The following is a 15,239-nucleotide window of genomic DNA, read 5'->3' as shown; positions in this document are numbered from 1 at the left end:
AGTTCTTATTGAAGTGTGGGTTCTGCTCCCACCTAAAGGATTTCCTGCCTGTGCATCTTTCCAAAGGCATTCTCCTCAGGAGTATCCAAATGCTCAAGGATTGCGTTTCCATCCGGGGATTTTCGCTTCTTTTTCAAGGTATTAGTGCAAAAACCGTAAACAGATGATTATTATTTGTATTTTTCCCCTTAGCCAATTGTCCATAATCCCTGTGGAGGAGCTTTAGACTTAGATTTCTGCCATGCATGGCCTTATCTTTACATAACGGCCACAGACAAATGGAGTGCGTCTCATTTTGACTAAGCCACATATTTTGGCTGAAAGGCAAGCGAGTGGGTTGGATAGAGAAGAAAGTGGCTCAGACAGTTAGCGCAACGCCATTGACTGCAAGCTATTCCGGGTCCATTTTTTGGTTCCATTTACCTGCGCATGCAGACATGCTCTCACGTGCAGTGAAGAACACGCCGAGTGATGCAGACGCTGTTAGCATGCCATCCTCGGGTCCTTGCCGTCACATGGAAGTCACATGGAAGTCACATGGAAGTCACATGGAAGTCATGCCCGTTGATCTCGGGAGACAAATCCAACGTCTAGTGTGACATTGAATTACCTCCAAAGGTGAAGTGGTCTCATTCAGATGCAAAAAGAAAGAATCCTGCACGGGCTTTGGTTTTACACGGCGAGGATCTTCTCCACACTTTTACACATGTTGGTGACAAGGAGACGAGATGTGTTTCCGCCGTTCCAACTCCAATCCTGGTCTCTGCAAAATGGCATCCATCAAAGTTAATGGGCTGCAAACATCACCACAAATACACTGTCACACATCCCACCGCTCGCTCCTGAGTGTTCAACTCCTAGTCAATGGGATGTAAAGAGTAACGAGCACATGGGATACAATTTCTCTTATCATTAAGAATTTGCAAGGAGGAATTGGAAGAAAATCCAAAAATGTCGGCCATTTTTCAGGATTTAAAAAATGTGTGACTGCATCGGAGAAACATTTATCAGATTGTACATTTGACATCCAGTCGATACGACTGGCACTGCATTTCGGGCACTTATCATGCATTGTGATCTCCTGAAATAATTCGTATTAAACTGTGTCACTCACTACCGACTGATCTGCTGCGTGGCAGATTTCGTCTCCCAAGCCAGCTTCAAATCAGGGTTCTTCTCTTTTTTTTACATCGCTGGACATCTGATAACACCGTACATCCCCACACACAGGGACACACACACACACACACACACACATGCCTACACACACACTACTCTTTCAGTTTGTGGTATGGCAGAGCTCCAAGAAGACCGTCCCTGACGCACTTTGCGCGTTTGATTGGATGTTTTTAGCCGTAGCGTCCCCGGAAGACAACTTGTAGACCCTAAACAGATGGAGTAGTCCAATTAGAAATTGGGCAAATGAATGGGAGAGATGGGAGGCAAACGCTCCGACTCGTTCTCCCTCCCCGCAGGAGACACACGCTAATCTTAGAGTACAGGTACAAAACCAACAGCGTTTCTGTTTTGGAGGGGAAACATATTAAATGAACAAAAAAAGACGAGTCTGTAACACTACAGAGTCAATTTGATACAGCTTGCTCTCACTCCACATCTACAGTATGTAAAAATATCTCCTTCTGTTGTCTGATTCTTCAAGGGCAGACGTCCCACAAAGCAATTTGCCTTGCCATCAGCCAAAAGAAAAAAAAAAAAAAAGAAGAAGAAAATGAAAAAGTGCTTAAATATAGCAACCCCATGGGATAGTGGGAGGGAGGGCGCGCCGTGGTTTGATTAAAACGAATAACCTTAATTCGGTCACGATTGTTAACGGCACATTGAGATGCGCCGTCTCTGCTGGAGCCAAAAGCTGCGCCGCCCGCAACATCATTTTTCATCTGTCCTCTGCCGTGACGCCGAAGTTAAAAATAATGGGGAGTTGTGACATTAAGTACTCTCACTTTCTCGCGCTGGCCCAGGGTCAGTTTAATTCAGGCTTCAGCCACCGCCCGCCCCCCCCCCCTCCCTCCCTCGCCCCGCCCCCCCTCCCTCCGCCGCGATAGCAGACAGGCCCTAAACTCCTTGATGACTGATACTGTGTGAATGCGAGGCCAATTTCCATGGGTAAAGTGACCTTTCGGTCAGCGTCGTCGTTGTTTCCACCCGTCGCCCCGAGCTGTTATTTTTCACGTCACCTTTTTTTTTTATTTCTTTTTTCTTTTTTTTTTATTTGACAGGAGAAGTCTCGTGGAGAGGCAAATGAGAAAAAGTAATGATGTCCCCAATGCGCACAACGAAGCGCGGTGCGGGTTGGGGGGGAGATGGTGGATACGAGCTGCAGCTTAGCAGCTCGGGCTCGGGCCCTCCCCCCGGGGGGGGGCAGTCGGCAGCTGTTAGAAGAGATGTAGCTCCTCCCGATACTTCCCCCGCAGGTTCCTCCGCCAGGTTCCTATACTCGCTGTTATCTGGGCTCGCTGCTGTCCCCGGCCTGGCTGCTGTCCACACTCTCCCTCGGAAAGGCCCGCTCGGCGCGTCTTTACGCTCCGCCGCGCCTTCTGTCTCATCCCAACATCCGCTTTTTCGCGCTCAACTTCCCCTGGAAGAGTTTGAAATGTTCCTTTGAACTTGCAGTTCAAAGGAACAATTCGTACATTGATGTTTGTTTCAAAGACACTCAGAGGCGAGTCGCGCATCGGGCTCATATTTACTTGCGTTATCCCACATGAGGCATGACTATGCAGCATTATGCATGTACAGGCGGGCATGAGGGAAGATAAGGGCCCGCAGGTGTTGGACGTAAAAAGCTGATGTCGACAATTTAAAGATGCAAAGCAAACAGAATCTAAATAAAAGATTTTCAGATGTTGAGCAAAAAGAAATCGATCATTTACCCCCAATATGCATTAATTAAACTCTCTCCTTTCTTCCAAAGTCTAGAAATTGATTTGGTCTGAGCAGTACTTTTAAAAATATTTTACAGTTATATTGATCCGACCATAGACTGCAGAATGATTGTCAGTCAATCAATCAATTCTTGACTTAGATGTTGTGGTTTAGAATTGTGGTTTGACCGGCAATCCCAATTTAAAGCCAACTGACTCGCTCGTTTGTCTCCATCACCGCAAGGTGTTTGCTCATTTGTCTTAGACATGGATCTGCTGACCTCAGGGCACAGTTTTCATCGTATTCACAGGTTCTACTTTCTCAAATTAAAAAAAGTGCTGCTTTTCTTTGTCTTCTATAATTGGCAATTAAATAACCCGTCTGTTTTGAACTGTTGGTCAAGACATCCAACTTTAGGTTTGATGGGCACTTTCAATTATTTCTTTTATATTTACATGTACATTGAAGATAGTAGATAGAGCAAATCTTTATTCTAGCTTTTTTTAACCGCATTTCTATAACATTTGGGCATGTGAGAGACAATTTAAAAATAAAGTTGTCAAAAAGGAAAATGAGGCTTAGATTTCCTTTTTTTTCTTCTCAAAAGCTTCTTTCACTAAACCCTCCCTGACTGTTAAGTACCTTCTTTCAAACTCTACACTTAGTTTGTAGCTGAGGCGTTATGCTTTACATTTGAAGACTCAAAGCGCAGATGACCCTGACGGCACTCTGATAGCTGACATCCATTCTTTTTTACAAGCTCAACACTCTCCACTTTGGGGAAAAATAACTTTCATTTGAAAAAATGGCGGAGAGCCCATCAGATTTATTGATACCAAAAGCAATCAGTAAAAGCTCACACATTTCAGGTGTAATATCACCAAAGGCAAAATTTCACTGAGCCTGAAATCTGGTGGGTCTGTTCTCCCACCGTTTAAAGTGCTGATTTTTTGGATACTGCAACTCACGGAATCACACGCTGCAAACTCGGAGTTAAGAGCCCATTTGGAGGAGGGAGCCGACATTCAGCGGCTGCTCTTGGGTGGAATCGCACATCAAAGTTAATCTCGCACCGTCTGCTCTGGTGCGACGCGGAGCACTAATCTGCTGTCCGTGTAATGAGGCTCCTGGACCGGTTCTCTTCTCCAACACAGAGGCGCTAATCCGCCGGACCTTCACCGTTTTATCCTTTTTCTCCATCGCCGGAACACCCCACGAAGGTCCTTGTGGTGGCTTTTGGAATCTCACCTGGTCAATACTAGTTGACCATTTGCAAAGGTCCGCATGGACAGTATGCACCTGTTTTGGGCCCATTGTCTCTTTGTCAAGAGGAATTGTTTAATAAAAGAATACAACACAATGACAACTTAGCTGATACCTGTTTAGACCTTTTTGCATTTTCACCTTTAACCGTATCTCGAGCCTTCGCCAAAAGTTGAGGAATCTTGCTTGATCAAAGCCTTTAATGTTCAAGAAAATGCCACCACTCCCGCCCACATGCAGATTAACCTTCGATGAATACTGAATGAGTGCATTAGCATAATCACTTGAGTGTCTGATGATTTCATTTTATTATCACGTTCTCTCATAATCCAAAGCCGTGTCGCCCCTTCGTGCTTCCAACCCCTCTTTCATGTTCCTTCTGCCCTCCCCGTTCAGCCAAAAAGGCAGTGTAATTGCATTATCAAAAGTATGATACTGACTTTGAGGGGAAATCATTTTAGCCCCTGGCTTCATGAAGTATCGTGACGAAGATGGGCGGAAATCTAAACACGGAATGACAAATAACACTTTTGGCAGGGTTTGACTCGGTTTACCTACTTTCATCATGCCGTGACTGTGTGCTTCCTGCACACCTCCCCTGATACATATTATTATCTCACATTTGCTGTTTGCAGGATAGCACGCTATTTTTATGGGCCCGTGTGGACACGTAAAACCTCTATTTATACAGATAAGCCATTCATCTTGTAATGAAAAGAAATTGCCGTAAGGAATTGGTTGTAATCATGACCAGGAGGAAGTTAGAGGTGACGCACAGTGGCAGTGGAACGGGTCTACTTTCTTGCATGAGGCAGCAGTGGTTTCCTCAAGTTTCAGCAGGTGTAGACCGAAGAAGAGCCGAAAAAAAGGAAAAATGTCATGCAGGGGCCGTGTTACTACACTGCACGGTAATAGAAAAAGAGCAGAAAACGAAAGAGAGGACTGAGTGTTCCATCTCCATCTCATAGTTTGAGGCAGGCAGGTCCAGTCAGAGGAAGGGTGAGTCAAAGTCAGCAGTGGAAGAGCGGCAGAGAGGAAAGCTTTTTTATCATCCCCGACTCTTAAGACGATCTCCCAAATGGGGAGAGGGGCGTGCATGCTAATGTCAAAGCCGCAATGATAACTAGCCGCCCGGTTTCGCAGGGGTGAGGGTTAAGCTGGGATTTTGAGTGCTGGGGGAATACATGTTTGATATGTGAGCGAGGCAGAGATGAGGTGCCTTTGCCGGAGCTATATATACGTGGGGGATTATTCTATATGGTTTATCTGTGTCTGCCCGGTTATGGAAGAAGAAGAGAAAAAAAAAGAAGAGGAATTTCACCGGGCTTCATTGGTTCCGTGTAGAGTCTCCACGGTGAACCTTCAGTCGAAAGATCAAAGCCACATTGACACCGGCGCATCACAAAGTCTTCATTTACAATGCATTAACGCCCACTGGCATTCAGCTGCGCGCGCGCTACGGCTGTTCCCCTTGAACTTCACGTACTAACCTTCAGCTGTACCCATCGCCTCTCGCAGACCTGCAGGAGAACGGATCTCAGGAGGCTTTCGGAAAAAGCAAGAAAAACACATCTCTCACTCCTGCCGCCGCAATTCGACCATACCGCATTTTCACCATGCAGTCGGGGGAAACGCAGCGTGTGCAGATGTGACGATGTTCACCTGTCTAAAAGTTGTCCTTCCCGGTAGCCATTGTTCGCAGTTACTCATACTTGAGTGCTGTGCTTTTTTTCTCTCCCTACAACACGTATTACAGCAGGCAGTGCGGTCTTGTGGCTCCCTCCTATCTCTGCTTTCCTATCTCGCCATTACGTCGTGTAGTTCTGCCAGCCTCTTCTTCTTCTTCTTTGCCTTATCACCTGCAGCAAAAATTCAGCAGGCTAATCCCGGCGCACGTGGGATTCCCCCCTTTTCTAATGATGTGTATCTGAGGGATAGCATCAGAGCAGAGTCCTATCGGCCCACACACTCTTAATCCCATCAGTCGTTGGTGTCCAAAGCCGAGAGAGGTTTGGCGCTCTGGGTGTCGTGCTGCCGGGTCGCAGCGCTGAACATCAGGGACGATGCGTGGTGTGTTGGGGGATCGTGTTTGAGATCATGTTCATTTATTGTACTTCTGTTTGAGGTGTATTTCCCACAAGGTTTGCATTGCAGTGGTTTCATAATGTAGCGGTGCCACTGCATTGAGAAATGTAGTCTCTCTGGCATTGTTAAGGACCGGTTTGTTCATTGTGCAGGTGGATGAATGTGCTTAACATGTGAACGTGCTGACCAAAACACAAAAGGCATTTACATTCGCTTCATCAATAAAATAGATTCATGGTGCACCAGAGTTTTCCTTCATTCACATACCCGCGTTGATCTGTAAATGCAGCGCTCTCTGTTTGCTGCATTACTCTTCCCTTCAGATCCACAATGCCCATTGGCACAGAAAAGAAGGATCATTTAGCCTACCCCGTCTTGTTTTTACACACTACATTCTTTATGAGAGCTCTTAATATGACATAACCACCCTCTAGACCTCTCCTGCAGTACTTCCATAAATCTTGCGGTCTTCACAAAAAAAAGAAAATGTATTTCTCCTTGTCACTCATGTTAGTGTGACTCTGTGACATGTAGGCAGCATCATCCGTTTCTTGAGATTCTGGATTCATAGTCGTGTGAGCATGATGGAAATCGGGAGGAAAATTACTTTTTTTTTTTGTTGGTACATCTATTATTTAACTGTCAGCAAAGATGAATATTGTGCCGGTTCTGCCTTGTGGAGAAGCCACAGAGAACCTGCATTGCGATGGAGCGTCGCTCCTTGTCATGCGTCACATCTCGACTGGCCGGTGTGTAAGACTTCACCACTCCTGTGTCAGGCGGCTCAGATAACATTTAAAGTTGCGCCCACTCTGACAGTCTTTGGCCCTCTGCTGTCGCTTTGCATTTCGCAGCGCGGCCGCAGGACCCGTCACCACTTTAAGGAAAACCGATACTCCCCGACCTTGCCACTCTCCCCGTGTCCCCTCGCTGTTTTAATGCCCCCCCCCCCCTCTCCTCCTCTGTCGTTATCAACTTTTGATTGGAACAGTCAGCGACAGTATCGAAGTTTCAAGATAATTGACAGGATTTGGTCCCACAGGTTTGGAGAGCTTGTCTGTGCAGTAGGAAGCATTGAAGTGTGAAACCGAGCTGGTGATTTGCCTCAGGAAGCGCTGATTGGGGAGGGGTGGGTCGGTCGGTCAAGGTCAAAACGGAGAATCCTGCATTCATCGAATTATCAAAGACATGCTGATGCAACTCGCAGCGGAGAGAGCATGTTGGGAACTCACCCATCTCATCGGTTTGGTATGATAACTAAAAAGAAGCTAATCCTGTGTATGACAAATAAGTGGTTAACCTTCACGTTTTTGTACACAGTAAAGTGCGTTTTCAAATGACGGTCTCGTCAAAGAGGATTTCTTATTAAGTTCACAGTGACTCGACACCCACAACAGAGGCCTTGGGGCAATTGCTTGCACATAATACGAAGCAGATGCAGGGTGAGATGTGTATTTAAAACCAGTCTCATGGAAGAAGGTGAGATCAAAATTAATTTGACACTTAGATTTGTCGGATTTCAGGCCCCTCAGCAATTATTGGCATGAAATAACGGATATAGATCACACATGAGATAGGACCCTGTGCTTAGATTCGTCTTCATTCTTATCAGCTGACGAATCAAAATGCTTGATATATTAATCAAATTATTTGAATTCCTTTATTGAAATCTCAAAGTGGAGTAGATCAAAGAGCGGTGTGGGGAGATTCAATGTCTTTACCATGACGGATTTAATGGAACGGCACCATACAGTTCAGCAGCTCCCGTATCTGTAGAGGTTCTCCATTTGAACACTTTGACCTTCATCAGTGGAATGGAGTGCTGTGAGGCCATTCATATCTTAAGTTATTATCGCCCTACGCTGCAGTCACTTCTGCAGGAGGCGAGTTAGCTTCGCCCTAAAAACCCAGTGGAAGCTAGAAATACCGTGACGAAGGTGCCAGCGGATGATTGGATTTTACCGCTGGTGACGAAAGGCGAAAGATTTTCCACAATCCTTCTTGGATCCTAATTGATGGCGCCTGCGTTGGTGGGGCCTCTGTGATTTCATCATACACTTAAGCCTGTGCTCAAACATGAGGTCTAAGAGTTGCCTTTCTCCTGCCGGCTCCACTCCGCATTGACAGTTTAGTTTATTTCTGCGCAACGTGTGCTGCAAAACGATCAGAATTCATATTCATTTCACCTTAAAAAGATTTAATACAGTTTAATAAAGTCCGTCTCTTTCCCTTGAGAAGACAAATAAACAAACGACGTGTCCGTAACGTCATTCGGATATCTTTTTCTATTTTATTTATAAATAATTCTCTCACTTCCCACGAACAAGATGGTAGTCAGATTTCAGACACTGGGTCCTGGAAGACAATCAAGAGGCAAGATTGCTTTTTTAGGAAGTGGGGTTGGTTTAACTAGATTTCAAATTAAAGGCTGTTTCAGACACACACACACACACACACACACACACACACAGAAACCAACAAGTGCATAATCTCGTGGCTGATTGTATGTGTGTGTGTGTGTGTGTGTGTGTGTGTGTGTGTGTTTCTGAATCCAGGCGTGTCCATGCTTTATTGGGAGTCGCCGCATGCCGCGTGGCTGTGAGGTCACGTGCAGGAATCTGTCCCTGAGCAACCCCCTGACAGACGGTCCCAAAAAAAAACCACGCAGGGTTTATACAGGGACACGTGAATGTCTGATTGGTCCATTATCCGATACCCGCGGAGACATCCGTCCCACTCTACTGCCGTTCAAACGGTCCTCTTTTGTCTGACACCCCAGCCCCTACAGTGTCCCTCCCCTCTCTCGGCATGCTGGGCTTCATCTGCAATGCTGTCATCCTGCCGTTGAACAATCCTCCGGAATGCGCTGTTCTCAGAGAGCGGTGCTGACGCGAGCGCAGTGTGGTTTCAGGTGGTTGGAACTGGGGAATTGATACTCAGTCATTCCGACATTCCTCCTCCTCCTCCCTCCGCGGGGCGGATAAGGATCTTGGCCATCCGTCTTCGTGTCTCAACCATGTCCGCTCGGGGAAACGAAATCGCGGGTACCTGGTAGTGAGAGACAACAAGAACAAAGCAGGAACATTACTTTAATCTCTCGCTGCTGCTAATTCCTGCCTCTGCCGTCCTCCAGGAGGCAGAGCTTTGTGTATCCAAGCTTCCACCACATGAACAATCCATCACTGTTAGTTTCTCTCCACAGTGTGCTTGCTTATTTTCTTTTTTTTTTCCCTCCTGCCCCACTGCTGTACTTTGCTTCCAAGAGAAAGGAGCTCGATATATAGTATCCCATAGATTGGACTTATTTTCACACCCAGCAGCATTCAAAACAATAAAATAGTCTGTGGAAGTTCTAAGTCGTTGGAATAAAACAGAATTGAGCAATAACGCTTAGACGAGAGAAAGCTTTCCTGCATTTTTTATGTGGATCTCCGTATCGGCTTTTAACAGTACATGCGGAATCTATAATTGACACCTTCGGTCGGGCCTTTTACATAGGAAAATGACCTGACCTGTAATGATCTGTAAAACTAATGACATCTGGGCGAGTTTACTCAACCGCAAAAGAAAACTGTTGTACACGAAGTCCCATCAAGCATGATATTAAAATGTCCACGTTCGCCTCGCTTCCACCAAAGCTCTGCAAAAGGCCGCTGGGCCGCTGGGCCCAACGTGATGGAAACCTGAGGCTAATGACTCAAGCAGACGGCCGTGGGCATTAGACAACTTCATTTATGAAATAGTCAACCTCCCGTGTAGCGATACATTCACATTACCCCGCCTCACTTGAGAGACGCGCCGCTGTCACAGCCGCTGAGCAATGCTGATGTGCTCCCCTACCTGCATTCATCTTCTTCTCGGGAGGTAATGGTCTTCTCAGGTCATTTGCGCATTGGGGGGGTCTCGATCGTTCATCTCGCCAGCCCTGCAGTCCTGTGGCTTGCTGGTCCCCCCGCGACACGTAGAGGGCTGAGACGGGGTGAGACACATACGTGCTCCGAAAACATTTTTCTGAGCAGTTTATTTTATTTTTTTCAAATGATTTGCATGTGTAATTTACATTTGTTTGTGTATCGGAAAAATCTGGGTTTGTTACCTTATCGTTTCACAAAGTTGAATTACAATTATCTCCAGAATGACAAAATGCTGTCTAAGCAAATGTTTTTGGCGTTTAGCCCATCAGAATCAGAATCAGAATTTATTGCCACATATGTTACACATTTGACTTGGTGAATTGGTGCAATATAAGAATTAAATAAGATAAAGTAAAATAAGATTTAAAAAAAAAGATTTTAAAAAAACAAATAGATGTCAAAAAACTGATAAGACTTTTCATTATTGTCACAAATGTCCCCTTGTTGGTTGCTGAATTAATGTGTGTATATTGTTTCCTCATCAAAGGATTACTGGAAACAATCAGGACAGGATAACCCCTCAGCCGGCTGCTGTGCCATTAACATGACCTACTGTATAGCGCTGCACTAAGCTGAAGATGACCGTTTGAATCAGCAGAACCCCTGAGTGCGACGATAAACCACCCAACACAATCAACGCTGAACTGGATGAATGCAGACGAACTGCATGAAAATACTGTTTAAGCAAAGGGACTTCGGGAAGACAGCTTGACTTTAGCTTTATCTTGAGCCCAGACGGGTCCGACTGCCTGATAGGAGACGAGCACATTCATCTCTTCCATGCCGATGGTTCAGTCCTGTCTGACGTATGGCCCAACGGTCCACGTTGGATATGAACATTTGTATGTGTGTATGTTGTAAAACTAGTTTAGATCGGTGCGTCTCGCGCGATTCCCAAAGAGCGGCGGGTTCACTTTAACCCAAACAAAAAAGGTGTGTACCTGCACTCACTATTCGAGGCATCTGAATGTGAGAAGAAGGACACAAACAAACGGCTCGCCGTCACGGCCCACACACACACACATCCGCCGTTTCTCCAGGGTTTGGCATGGTTCCCCCTTTTGCCTTTTTTCTTTTACGTGACGTGATACGACTCCCCGTATCTTTAGCAAGCTGTTTGCGGCTAACAGAGGTCACGGGGGATATGTAGCGCATTTGTTCGTGATGTGAAAGCATTCGTCGGTGCCAGCAGGTGTGTAATTATATATGAAACAGGGTTTTGAAAGAGGAACATCAGGAAGGCGCGTAGAAAGTAGGCCAAGAAGAACAGGCTTCACAAAAGTCCTATTTATTCCACAGCCACTTTAAATGTGTGACTTGCTTTTTGAAGTTGTGAAAGAATCCAAGGTCACTCAGACTATTTCAGGACTATTAAAAATAACATCTTCCTACAACGATTTAACATGATGAAACGAGCCTCCGACTCTTTCAGAGGAGTACATATTGTTTTGTTTTTTTCGTTCTGCTCACTGTTGTGTGCTTTATGTGTTTCAGGTATGGCGACATGGTGCCCAAAACAATCGTGGGGAAGGTGTTTGGGTCCATTTGCTCACTGAGTGGGGTGCTGGTCATCGCCTTGCCCGTCCCTGTCATAGTGTCAAACTTCAGCCGCATCTACCACCAAAGCCAGCGGGCGGAGAAACGCCGAGCCCAGCGGGTACAGACTCTCTTTCTCCTTCTGATCTCTCCCTTCCCCCCCCCCTCTTTATCTTTATATGGCTTCTATCTGCCTCTTTCCTCCGTCCCTGTCTTATCCGCACGTAGCAGAATGGCAGGGCAAACACTATACCTCCAGTATATTAATCTTTTATTGTGTTTCTGCGTATGTGTGTATTGGATGGGCTCAACTACCTTGAGTGTATTTCAGTGGGACGATGAAATAAGCGAGGGAATGACAACGACTAAACAAAAATGATCCCCAGACTGATTGTGTCAGCAGCTTTTTCATTGTGTGCGCTTTCTTCCCCACAACTGTTTGCTGAAGGCAGAATTCCCTAGAAATCGTAGGGTTAAGCACGTCCTCTCCCGACCAGGCACTGTGGCTGTCGGGGGTTAGGACGGAGTCAATTAGTGTGACAGACAAAACTTTCCAAAGCTAAAACAGAGGTCTGTTTGTTCAAACAGAAATCTCGGCTTGCTAGAATCCGCGCCGCGAAGATTCGAGGCACTAATGTCTATATGCGCTACAAACAAAATGGGCTCCTGGTCGACTCGCTGGAGGAGGTAACGAGACCAAGCAGCGGCTTTGGGGGCTAACTGACTGGGGGGGGGCCTCGCTGCCGCTTGCATGCCGCTCTGCTTGTGGGGGGGGATGCAACCACGCACGGGGTTGGTGGGGGGGAGAGGGAGAGGGAGGGGGAGGGCGGGCTTCTCATGCTCTGACATAGGGGCTGCTGTCATCCCAGTGCTTCAGTATGATCGCCCTCTCTCTCACACATCACACCTCTCGGGCTGCAGCATTGACATGCTTCCTCAACACTATCCCTCCCTCTCTCTCCCTCTCTCTCTCTCTCTCTCTCCCTCTCTCTCTCTCAATCCATACAGCAGGAGGGCCCGGGCAGGCACACTTGCCTTCTGGTGGAGCTCAGCCATTACCGTGTCACACTGACTCATGACCAAGCTCTGCATGTCTGTCCAACAGGGTTTTGAGGGGAAGGAGGAAGGCCAAAGGCTTACTGTTTGGAGGCCCGTCTGCTCGGCCTGCATCTCCTCTAAACTCTGTCTTTTTTTTTATTTTCAATCTGCCGTGCGTTCTGCGTGTTGTTTCCAGAGCATCCCGGTGGTAGTGCAAACTAACACAACCATACCTTCCATCCCAGAAGCCGCGCAGAGCTCCATCAAAGTGTTACATTGTCGTCGTGAAGCAGAAACCTGTGGTGTGTTTGGTGCAGATCTGTTCGATCTGTGTCTAGGTGTGCCACTGCTGTTGAACTGAAATTACCTCTAATTTGACTGTTTATGGCAAAATTTCATCAGTGAAAAATGATGGGGTCAGCCAGTGTCTCTAGGCATCCACATCCACACCTCACCGGGGGGGTCTCAGTAGATTGGCTGCCGCGCTACAGATCAGCATTTCAAACCCTCAGCGCTTTGCGTACTCTCCGCTACATCCCCGATCTCGCTGTTGCCCCGAGACCTGAGCCGATGCCCGAATCGCAACTTGCTCATCAACACCGTTGTCTCTTTTTGTACTCTTGTGTGTTCGAAGGCCTCCAAGGAGGCAGGAAAAGCCCTGGTGGCAAAGGCCCCCAGCCCTCCTTTTGAGAGCCAACACAATCACCTGCTGCACTGCCTGGAGAAGACCACGGTAAGATACCCTTTTTTCTTTCTAAAGCTTTAAAGTCCACTGGAAAAGGAAACACAATCTCTTTGACACCTTTCATTCTCACCGTCTTGGTAACCGGCTCACCATTAAAACCGCTCTAGTATGAAACATGACGCCTGTCTGTGCTTATCAGTTGTACCAGTCTTTCACAGCGTGTTGTAAAAAAGGAACAAAGTGGGTTTTGTCATCCATGCTCTAACATGTACATTCTTTATTAAATCCAGCACAAGTTAAAAATAGCTGTAAATGGGCCTGGGAAATGCTGCGTCCCCTCGCTAGCAACATGCTAAAGATAACACGACTCTACGAGCCAGTAACATTGTTCCCTCCAAACAAACAGGCGTGCTTCATTTCACACGGTCTATCATTTAAAGATGTACATGTTTTACACATGCAGCTCTAAGTCCCGTACAGAGACAATGGCAGTCAATAAATCAGTGTCCCTCCACACAAGATAATCCCCCCCCCCCTCCCCACGCCCTGCTGTGAAAGGCTTGATGGCTGTCTAGGAAAAGCTCCATAAAGGCTTCACGTCATTCAGATGCCAGCGCACATATTTACATTAGGGATCTCACAGTGTGCATTATGCATGGCGGGACGCATGAGTGACAGAGGGACGAATACAAAAAAAATTTTTAAAAAGAGGACCCAGCTCCTCTGTGGTGTCACTCTGCCCCCTGCTGGCTGGGCCTGAAGCCCCCGATGGCGCCTGACCTTCTCGTCATGCTCATTTGTCACAGGGATAACGGTTGTGAATGTTTTCGCAGATGGCACTTAATGTGGACATCTGGGCCAATGTACTTCTATTCCCCTAATGATTCATTTTCCAATTATTGAACAACTTTGCTGTGGATTCTGTTCAGTCTGTTTAGTCCTCACCGCGAAACAGCTTCACTCATTCATTTGCAGAGCCAATCATCGTAATAGAGTGATTCATGAGCAACGTTGAGTCCAAATTCCGCCCCCATTCTCCCCCCCCCCCCCCCCCCCCTCTGCAGAACCACGAGTTTGTGGACGAGCAGACGTTTCAGGCCAACTGCATGGAGATCTCTGTGATGAACAAGTCGGGGTCCTGTGGGTCCTCGCTTTCCTCTTCCCCCCACGGCCTCAGCTCGTGCTGCTCCCGACGCCACCGGAAGAAGAGCAGCTTCAGTCTGCCCAGCACAAACAACCAGGAGCTCAGCACCATACAGATAAGAGAGAGGCCAGTGGCCAACAGGTAGTCCCCCTACAGGCTCACACACACACACATGCAAGCTGCTGATTCCTTATTAAAAGATTTTTTTTATTGATTCGTCACTTAAGTGATGGATTCAGCTTCACAGACATAAGGATAATCATCAGTTACAAGGAGGTAAAAAAACAAATTGTTGTTGTCCAGTGAGAATGAGCCGTGATCAACATGTTTAGCGTTTTTTTAGGTTGGATTATCAAAAAATGGATTGTCATTTAGTCTTCGTTTTTTCTTTTCTTATTTATTGAAAAGTTTGCATTTTGGAGATCAATAAAGCAACGGCACTTCAAAGCATGTGCGGTCTTTGAACATGAGGTTAGGATTTCTTTTTAAATAACCTAAATATCTTAAAACAGCCCAAATACAGGCTGTAAAACATAAACTGTGTATCTTGATACCACAAGGTATTACAGAAATGTTTCTACATGTTATGTTTTTTCTTGTGTGGGATTTTACATTCCCACATGGAACAGGATTTTTTCCATTTTAAATCGAACGTATCCAAATGCATCCAAAAGAAACACACCAACAAGTT

General features: G+C 46.3%; 1 protein-coding gene across 2 annotated transcripts in view; it reads left to right on the top strand.

Moving 5' to 3' along the window:
• LOC119195960 (potassium voltage-gated channel subfamily D member 2-like) overlaps positions 1 to 15,239 on the top strand; it is a 29,229-nt gene that overhangs the window by 13,207 nt on the left and 783 nt on the right. The window contains exons 3-6 of one of the 2 annotated variants that reach the window (XM_037451313.2): positions 11,640 to 11,802; positions 12,270 to 12,368; positions 13,354 to 13,452; positions 14,469 to 14,689. In XM_037451313.2, coding sequence (XP_037307210.2) covers positions 11,640 to 11,802; positions 12,270 to 12,368; positions 13,354 to 13,452; positions 14,469 to 14,689 — 582 coding nt within the window. The remainder of the gene's footprint in view (positions 1 to 11,639; positions 11,803 to 12,269; positions 12,369 to 13,353; positions 13,453 to 14,468; positions 14,690 to 15,239) is intronic. The other variant, XM_037451315.2, reaches the window with a different exon arrangement.

This window comes from Pungitius pungitius, chromosome 6, assembly GCF_949316345.1.
Source record: "Pungitius pungitius chromosome 6, fPunPun2.1, whole genome shotgun sequence".
Lineage (NCBI taxonomy): Eukaryota > Metazoa > Chordata > Actinopteri > Perciformes > Gasterosteidae > Pungitius > Pungitius pungitius.
Note: the sequence above shows the minus strand (reverse complement) of the source record. Positions and strands in the feature narration are given on the sequence as shown.